The sequence below is a fragment of the Alexandromys fortis genome, unplaced genomic scaffold (genome assembly GCF_014885135.2).
Source record: "Alexandromys fortis isolate MF-2015 unplaced genomic scaffold, M_Fortis_MF-2015_v1.1 scaffold_11, whole genome shotgun sequence".
NCBI classification, from domain to species: domain Eukaryota; kingdom Metazoa; phylum Chordata; class Mammalia; order Rodentia; family Cricetidae; genus Alexandromys; species Alexandromys fortis.
This window is the reverse complement of record NW_026067912.1, coordinates 14,706,293-14,716,351: the sequence shown is the minus strand read 5'-3', so window position 1 is coordinate 14,716,351 and position 10,059 is coordinate 14,706,293. Positions and strand designations below refer to the sequence as shown.

General features: G+C 42.4%; 1 protein-coding gene across 6 annotated transcripts in view; it reads left to right on the top strand.

Annotated features, from left to right (window-relative positions):
- The window catches only part of App (amyloid beta precursor protein), a 217,788-nt gene that overhangs the window by 188,172 nt on the left and 19,557 nt on the right, over positions 1–10,059 (top strand). For all 6 annotated transcript variants that reach the window (XM_050138545.1, XM_050138546.1, XM_050138543.1 and 3 more), the window contains one exon: positions 7,434–7,655. In XM_050138545.1, the coding sequence (XP_049994502.1) occupies positions 7,434–7,655 (222 nt within the window). The remainder of the gene's footprint in view (positions 1–7,433; positions 7,656–10,059) is intronic.

Here is a 10,059-nt window from a genome sequence, read left to right as displayed (position 1 = left end):
GTGGGTGGTCCTTGGACTTCCCACAGGGCAGGGAACCCTGATTGCTCTTTGGGCTGACGAGGGAGGGGGACTTGATTGGGGGAGGGGGAGGGAAAGGGGAGGCAGCGGTGGGGAAGAGACAGAAATCTTTAATAAATAAATAAATTAATTTAAAAAAAAAGAATTAGAACTTCAGCCCACAAACTTTCTTTCATGACTATAATATTTAAACTCTGCAGTCAGCTCCTCAGGTTGCTAACATCCCAGGAGCATTAGGACCCCCTAAAGTGGTTGGAAATAAGATCAGGACCTTGGCACAAGTTCCTTCAATAAATGTGGAAAAGGAAGCTTTTTAATCCCCTTTCCAGGGCCAAGGAGCCTGTCTGTGTTTTCCTCTTGATTTCTGTCTACTAGAACTGAGCTGTTTGATGTAGGAGTTTGAAAGGCACAGGGAAACTTGCCTTCAAGGGAAAGGCACTTCTTCTGAAACTTCCGTCTAGACCAGACGATGGGATTTCAGGAAAAATGTCGCTTGCAATAAGGGATAGTTTAAAGAGTGATGTACAGCCTTGTGTGACTCTTCTCTAGGCACAGTTCCCTGCTGTAAGTGGACCCAACATGCCATGTTAATTCTCTGTGGCCAAGAAACTTCTGAAACCTCAGTTTAGACGTGAGCACTCTCATCTGGCATTGCCGCTCTACCTCAAGAATCTAGACAATAATAATTACATCTAGCCCTTTCCAAATAACATGGAAAATTTCATGGACTGATGAGAGGATCACTTTAGGAACTGGGTTCCTAAAGGTTGCTAATATAATATTAGTTCTGTCCCTTGACATCTATCCACCGATCTTTATATCTAGTGATTTATTTTTTGTGCTGAGACATAATCTCACTCCATCCCTAATGCTGGCTTGGAACTCACTATATAACCAGATTGGCGTCGAACTTAAGATCCTCCAACTTTAGCCTTCCAAAGAGCTAGTATTACAGGCATGTGCTAGCGTGCCTCACGTGTTCATTTTAAACCTTCTCGGAATGGATGTTTGTGCATTCTTTTCTCAATAGGGGTTGCTATGGTTACCCAATGAGCCAATGAGTAGTCATAAAGGCCACAGACATAAACAGTGTCAAGAGGATAGTGTCTTTTTTTTTTAAGGTGTTATGGCAGGGCTCAAGTGTCACGGCATTGAAGATAGCTGTGGTTTGTCCATCATCAGAGCGTCACAATCTCATGCAGTAATCACAGAAAGGCACCCCAAGATCCCCCAAGGCATCACCCCTATCAGCTGTTGCTCCACGGAGCCAAGCTAAGCCAAGCCAGGCTGGTCTGCAGAGTGTCCTCAGTGCAGGAATAGTCCTCCTTTCTGGGAGGAGCCAGTAGTGAAGTGTGGCCTGGTGCCTTCTTCTGTGTGCGTTCTTATTCTGAGACTGCACAACACAACCTGCTTCCCCCAAACTTCCCTGGACTGCCCCTTCCTGCTCAATAAATGATTAGGCAAAGAAAGAAGTCGTAGCTGTTCTTCATTTTCCTGGGGCATCCTGGTGCAGAAATATGGCGTGAATGTCAGTTTAAAGGCAGCTGACTGGTGGGTTTGCAGAGAAAGACTCTCTAAGATGTTCTGGAGTGCAATCGGCCGAGTGCTTCTTACCCATGCTTTGCTTTCACATTCTGTTTTGCAGACTGCTCTGTCTCTTGTGAAGTGGTAATGATTGTATATGGCTGGGGCTCTGGCCCTCTCGGACAGCACCACAAATTGCCATCACTTGAGAGTCCTCTCAATGTGCAGAATTTCTTCCTTATGTGGGGGGGGGGAACTAGGTATATTTCTTCTCTTCCCCTTTGAGATAAAATCTTGCTATGTAACACAGGTGATCCTCAAACTTGCTGTATACCCCAAATAAGCCTTATACTTGGAACTCTATCTCAGCCTTTCAAGATCTGAGATATAAGCATGGGTTGCAACACATGCCACAATTCTGTGTTTCCAACAAGATCCCCAAAGGACACCTGAGGAGCTTGAGTTTACATGACAGGACTGTCACCAAAGCACCTGGAATCTTGTGGATAAAGAATGGGGCTTTGAGGAATTTCAGAGGCTACAAGACATTAATGACAGCATCACAGTAACAGGCTGAGCCAAGAGCCAGATATACCCAAGCTCTGGTTGGAAAATTAAATCTGGTCTCATAGTTCTGGTGTGGGCAAGATGCCTAGAACGGATGATAGCTAATTTATAGAGGAGCCTCTTGATGGGGAGAAATTACAACCCTTTCACAGAGACTTCCAGTGCACCTGGAGGCAGAGGGCGGGGCCCAGTGTGGTGTGCAGAGCAGCAGGCAGATGGATAAGTATCTATTTACATGGTAAAAATTGGTTATAGAAAAATCCCCTTTCACAAAATTAAAAAGAAATTGCCATTTTGATAGAGGTTGGAGGTTAGTGGGTTTTCTTTTTTTTTTTTTTTTTTCCCCACTAGGATTCAAAGACTCAACATAGAAAGGTTATAGTATCAGTAAAGGTTCAGTCCTGAAGAAAAGTTGTTCAGTGGTCGCCAAGCTAGGCCTTTAGTGGCCTTGTTTGTCAGGGCTAAAGGCTAAGATAGCCTCCTCATCTATGAAAAAAAAAAAAAAAACAATCTTCCCAAGTGTGTCCAATGTAAAGAAGGCAGCAATTAATTAATTATCGTAATTGTGAAGCTTGTAGAGAGAGAGCCAGTTGACTCAATGTGTACGAATTTTACTTTCTGAACCTACAAGGTAGCCCTTAAATGTTTGTAAGATATGTTGCTGATAGGTCATTTAATAGTTACAAGGAGACTATGAGGCCGATTATGTAGAGTTCATGAATTCCCTCCTCCCGCAGACCTTTTATTCATGAGGCAGTTTCCCTAAAAATGAGTAATCACGGCCATCTTTTGCATCTACAAAACCAAGCTTTAAGGTTTTAGGTCATTTGAAGATGAAATCACTGTGAGTCTCGAATCTTTTGATGCTGCTCTCTTTGAAATACCTTGAATGTTTTCCACAGTAGCTAGTGGTGGTATCCCTGCCCCGCCCCTACTCCTCTCCCCTGCTCTGCCCCCCCTTTCCTGTTTACTGTAAGTTTGCCTACATGTATCATCAAAGCATTTTTGAAAGAGGAGGGTTATAGAAGTCACTGTATGTTTGTGTTTGAATTTATCTCCATTGCTTAAACTGTAAGTGAAATCCTGCCAATCACTAGGCTCAATTACATATTCATGCTTTAACCTGCAAAACTCAAGTGTCTGGGCATCAGAGTAGATACTTCACTGCAGAAGTAACTGATGTAATTTTGGGCAATAACAAGTAGCTCTCCAGAAGAATGGGAAAAGGAGTCTTGGGAAAATGAATGTGGCCTCTTACCTTGATACAGTCATTAGCAAGCTTAGACATCAAGGCTTCGGTGATCCTCAATGCAGGCCATCAAAGCATTATAATAAAATAGTAAATTAATTCAGATAAAAGGATAATCCGTAGAAGTAGAAGATGGATGCCTTCTGGTGGTTTAGCCTCACCACAGAGTCAAAGCTCAAAATGGGCAGTGAGACAGTCACCTTGGTCCCTGCCCTGTTAGTCACAGGCACAATTGCCCAGTGCCAGTGCATTTGCCAATGGTAAAGTCCGGAGCCCTTAATCACAGAGCGGTCTGGCTGTCTTGAACATTCTGTGATCACAAAGTAGAGCCCTACAGTGGTAATGATAATTCTGTCGAATTTATCCAGCTCCATGCCCTCAAGACTGTACTGAGTTCCTTGTTCCAGATGACATAGCCAGAAGTGGTTATTTCTAAATTTCCTGTGCTACATAAAAATAATAATGATTTCTGCTGCTTTATGCACAAAGGCTAAGTGCTTTTTTTTTTCAATTAAAAACATCACTTTCCTTGAATATTTCAACTTTTCACAGGAGTTTCCTAATATGTTTTTGCTTGTTCGTTTGTTTTGAGGGGATTTAGCTTTGTGTGTGTGTGTGTGTGTGTGTGTGTGTGTGTGTGTGTGTGTGTGTGTGTGTGTATGTTTTGCCTGATGTATGTATTCACACCACGTGTGCCTGGTATCTGTGGAGTTCAGAAGAAGGTATCAGATCCCTGGAATTGCAGGTGTGGATGGTTACGAATAATATGGGTGCTGAGAATCGAATTCAGGTCCTGTGCAAAAGCAGCCAGTGCTCTTAACCACCACCCTATCCCTGTCACATGAAGTTTGTGAAAGCCAGGGGTGTTCACAGCACCAGGGGTGTTCACAGCAGTGTTGCGCCATGCCTTGTGCACATTTGGAAGAAATATCCTGCAGTCAGTTCAAAAGATATATGAGAAAAGGTTGTTGCATCTATCTCTGCCTTAAATTCCTAGGACCCTGTGTGCACACATGTATCCAAATGGAAGACTTCCCTGTTGTGAATCCCTGTGATGCCTTTTCACCGCCAGGAGCAAGGTGGAGTCTCTTCTCTTTCCAGCTGCTCTGGTCTGGGGGGCAGTGCCCACTCTTTTAGAGCTAATGTGGTTGTGAGTCAGCCTTATCCGATGGGAGGCGTTCTTGCTTATGCTTGATTTACTAAGCAAGCAAACACTGCATCTTTGATAACCCACACTGTTCAATACCACAGCTGAAGAAGTGAAATATAGACAGGAAGAAGTTGTAAACTACATAAAGATATACAGGCGGCAGGAACACTAAAGGACTCCAGCATCTTGGATTGATTCAACACAAATGAGGACCCATTGACTTTGGGGGGAATCAGTATCTGGAAAAGGTCTAGGGAAGACCGTCAAATGGCATTGAGTAAAGAGAACAGCAGTCAGTTTGTGGTGCTTTAACAATACCTGAACTGGATGTGGTAGTCCATGCCTGAAGTCTCCAAATTTGGGAGGTGGGGGATTGTGAGTTCAAGGTAATATCCTCATCTACATAGAGTCTGAAACCATCCTGGACTACACGAGACACTTGTCTTAAACTAAAACAACAACAACAATAAAAACCAACAATTAGTATCTGTGCCTGGGTTGTTTATAAAAAAAAAAATAAAAATTTATTTCTCCTGGTCCTAAACACAAGACTGAGAAGATTCTGGAAAGTTCAGAACTATTCAAAAGTGGAGACTTGGGCTGTGCCCTCCAGAGAGAACAAGCCCTCCTCCGTTCATAGCAGTGAGTTCCTTCACTTCCTCATATCCCCAGCCCCCACAGCCCCATGTACTGTTACTTCAGTGGGGATAAGCTCCAATACATGAATTCTGCATAAGTCTTCAGCTACAGTTACCAAGACAAAAGTGTTATTCTTTTTGCCAGCAGCAGATCATAACAAAAAAGTAATTGGGGAGGCCACAGAAAAGGGGGTAAATAAAGGAATTCAGAATTGGAATTCAAATGTCATCACGAGTGTTAAGTTTGAGTCACGGATGAGAGTTTGAGACTTTGTGTGCACTAAATGTGGAATGGAGGCAGGAGGGAGAAGAGGAGGACCAAGTTCATAGACCCGGGGGTGAGGGAGGAGGGGCAAGGTAATATACCCTCCAAATCCTTGGAATATATAGAATGAAAGGAAAAAGTCAGACATGAAGAGATAGCATTTCAGTTCTGTCTACATGTAGGAGATGCTTATGCTTTTAAGCACAGATGGTGTTTTCACAGGGGGAAGTAGTAGAAAGATATACAAGAAGAAAATCGTCAGGACACGGGGGTTTTTCTCTCTCGCTCCCTCCCGCCTTTCCCTACCCCCTTTCCTTGAGAGGCAAAATTATTCAGAGACATTGTGGAGAAACAGCAAGTCACTGAAAAAGTTCCAAGTTCAGGAAATGAGGGATGGCAAATGCCTAGAGATGGGGAGCAGCCAAGAGCTCCCTCCTAGCTGGCGATGCTCCCTTAGAACAGGCATGTAGGCACCAATAATTATTCCAGACTATCTTGGCTTCAGGGTGATAAGTCAAAGCAAAAGATTTATAGAAAAGAAATACCCATTTAATTTATTAAATCCGACTTTGGCTACATTATTGGCTATTACCTGTGACTTGGTAAGATATGAAAAAGTCTAGAGCAAATCTAATGAGGGCTTTTTATCTGTGTGGGAAAGGTCATCGCAAGCATCAAATATTGAATTTTAGATCAGTGCCACACTGAGTAGGTATATATTATAACTCAAATGAGACTTCAAAAGGACTAATTTGCTTGGGATTCTATCATTTAAAATAATCTCTTGTAATAAAACTGACTTTACAGGAAGATATTAATCACATACTTTAATGCTGTCCCTTCAAATTGTTTTAATGGGTACATTTGAACAGAATTTTAATTTTTCCAGTAAATTGACTTTTTGTCAACTTAAAAGAGAATTTAAAGGATGATAGTAAAATGTAACAAGTCAAATTTAAGTCCAGATTTTTCTTCATCACTTGTATTTAATAGTGATTGGCATGAAATATGTCATTCAGTAAACTCTAGACCCAGGTATGACTAAGAAATGGCATACTTAAGTTAGCCAAATATACCATATGTGATCTAGAGGCCTCTATTTTTTTCTGATTATAAAGAAAGGATCAGGTGATCTTTTGTAAGATAAAAGGAGAATCACAAATCTTCTGTTTCAGGGGGTGTTTTGTGTTGTTGGTTTGTTTGTGGTTTTTGTTTTTGTAGTAGCTATTCTCAATACAAAGTTCTGTTCTATTTTTCCTTTCCCCCCAATAAGCTTTATATAAACGGCGAAAGGTGTAATGGGAGGACTCAGACTTTGGATAAGTCAACGATAGTCCGTTAAGGTTGATCCTCCCCCCTTAGGGTGGGGACATTGCCAATGGAATTCCTTAGAAGATACGCACTCCAGACAAGAAGGGCAGGAGCTTTCAGCTCAGGCCACATGCATGATGCTCAGAGGCAGAGATGGGGGATTCACCCAAAGAATTAGCGAGGCTCCCTATCCGCAGGCCTATACTTGAAGGACTACATGCGTGTTTTCATTCCGACTGCTTTCAGGGAAGACAGGTATTTTCAAAGCAAAAGCTAATGCCTGAATTGAGCAGGCTGCCCATCTATAATACTTTCCCCACCCCTGCACTTGTTCATATAAGATGGGGATAAAGGATATTCTTACTTCAAGGACTGTACCTTGCCCAGCTTCTGTGCTTTATGTCAGCTCTCCATGATATGAATTCCTTCATGATCACTGGATCCATGGGGAGTCTATGAAAAGGAAGGGGCCGTTAGCTGCCAAGGTCTTCACCTCTGGAGAACTGAAACAGCAACAGGATAACAACCGCCCACTGCCGTTCTCTGTGGAGTCAAACCCCACCTGGACAGTTGCTAGCTGTCACTCACAGGTTGGGTGGTGCCAAATGACAACCTGTCACACATACAGAGCGTATAGTCAGTAGGGATCGCAGCTGGAGCTGCGGCCTCTGTGACCATACATTAACCAAGGACACAACTGGTTTTGTTTAGATGAGCTGCTCCAGAAAGAGCAGAACTACTCAGATGACGTCTTGGCCAACATGATCAGCGAACCCAGAATCAGTTACGGAAACGATGCTCTCATGCCGTCTTTGACCGAAACGAAAACCACTGTGGAGCTTCTTCCTGTGAATGGGGAGTTCAGCCTGGATGACCTCCAGCCATGGCATCCTTTCGGGGTGGACTCCGTGCCAGCCAATACAGAAAATGAAGGTAAGAGTCCCTTGCTGGAGCCAAAGGCCTTCTGGTATGTGCCTGCGTGCTTTTTATTGGGATGACGGCAATCAAGACAGACATTTGCCATCTGCATACACACATGTGGGCCTACAACTATACACACACCTGCACACATACTTGCACACGCGAACACAAAAAGTAATAACTACACTAAGTTGTTACTTGTATCTATTAAAATAATATAAATATTACATAAAGATTATTTTGCATTATTCTTTAATTTTTAATACTGCAAAGTAATGAAGCTGGTATTTGGTAGCACAGATAGTCCTATTTTTATCTCCCCTTTCTCTTTGTAGATTCTTTGTAGATTTACATACATAGTGACACACATCTACCAGCTGCCCAAGATCACCCTGTGCAACATAGGGAAACCGCATCACAAGATAAAATTACGTAATAAAACACATAGGATATATGCCGCATATCACTGTGTGTGTGAGAAAGAGGCAGAGAGACAGCGTTGGACTCCCAGAAATCCACCTGCCTCTGCCTCTCATGTGCTGGAATTTGAGAATTTTTTAATTCTCAAGAAAGAATTTTTAAAAATTGCTCTCACTGAGAAGTATTTTACTGCTTCCATGAATCCATGACCTCTGACTTGTGGCTACCAGAATGCCCACTTTTAATGATCAGGTGATCCAAATGAACGGCACGCACTGTGACTATCAAAGAGCTTCGGCAGGGCCTGTATACGGAAACAGACACTGAGAAAAGCTGCCTTGGCTACTGATGTTTGCATGAAGGTTCAGATTACACTAAATGCAGAAATAGACAACCAGGAAGCTTGTTTCGGAATTAAACGGTTTCTTGCAAAGCAATTTCAATGCAAGGCAGCTGTCAAAATGTTTCTTCCTGCCAAAGTTCAAGGAATTAAGTTTTTCTCAAAGAATTTGCACACCTAGGTGATGTAGCTTTTCCACAGGAACTTCGGCAAAAATACCTGTTTGGAAACAGCATCTCGTAGTTTGCCATTTTTCCGTATTCAGTACTAGTTGCATCACACAAACACCTTGATTTCTTGAAACTAACAATGTTTTCCAAGAAGGCAGCAGGATTTTACATGTGACTTTCCTCAATGTAAAAACACTGAGCAAGGTAGTGGGGGGTTTGTTTGTTTGTTTGTTTGGATTTTGGTTCATTTCTTTGATTTTTGGTCTTTGATTTGGGGTTTTTGTTTGTTTGTTTTTGAGACAGGATCTCTGTATGTAACTCTGGCTGCCTTGGAACTCACTATGTAGACCAGGCTGGCTTGAGCTCACAGAGATCTGCCTGCCTCTGCCTCAGGAGCTCCTGGTGAGCCAGCAGTTTTAAAAGACAGGCTGTAGAATTCCTTGTGTATTTTTTTTTCACGGTATAACAACCCAATTTGTTTCTTTAATCTCAAAAATAAAAGGGAGCTTATAACCATAATCAGACTAGATACTATCAGTATGACAGCAATGTTATTTATCGTGTATAAGTAATTGACTTTCCCATTTCTTAACATTATCCTAACAAAACAAGAAAATAGGTTATTTGACTTTCAAAGACCTGGGTATACATGATGTTATATAAGTAGATACACTTGGGGCCTTAAAAGTCTTTGTTGCCCATGTGTAAACTCTGATGAGGTGTATGTGTGTATGAAAATGTACAGTATTGTTTTATAAGCTCAGTGCACACTAGATTGTCTCTTTCCTTAATAGTGATAGCACACACTGTGACATGAGCCTTAGGAAATAATGTGCACATGTGTAGACATGCCACACATGCACACATGCAAGCACACACAAACACACAGAAAGTCTCTTGAGTATTGCCAAGATGTTCATGCAAGGCCTTATTTAGGTGCCTCTAGATGTATAGCCAACATTCAGTGCTATATTGCCTAAGTTTCGTCTAAAGCAGACATTCTTGTTAAAGATCTGCTATTGGGGCCGGGGAGATATCTTAGTCAGTGAACAGTTTTGCCTTGTGAGCATGGGGACCTGTGTTCAATCCCGGTACCAAAGTAAAAAGCTAGGCATGGTGGATCTGAGGTTTGGAGAAGTCGGTCCTTGAAGCATAGTGACAGGTCAGCCTAGCCTGCTTGGTAAGCTCTTGGCCAATAGGAGATCCTGTCATAAAATTCAAAGTGGATGGCTTCTGAGGAATGACACCTAGGGTTGATCTCTGGCCTCCACACATGTACAAGCGTGTGGACATGTATGCACATTCACACACACATGCACACACGCCTGCTAATAGTTATCAGCAGGATCTCATACTCCAGAAACAGGAGAGGTTGGGAATGTAGCTAACAATGCAAGGGCTCATCCACCACATGCGAGGCCATCTATTCCGTCAGCAGCAGCACCAGCTTAACATAATGTCCCAGGAGGCAACAGTCCTTATGTCT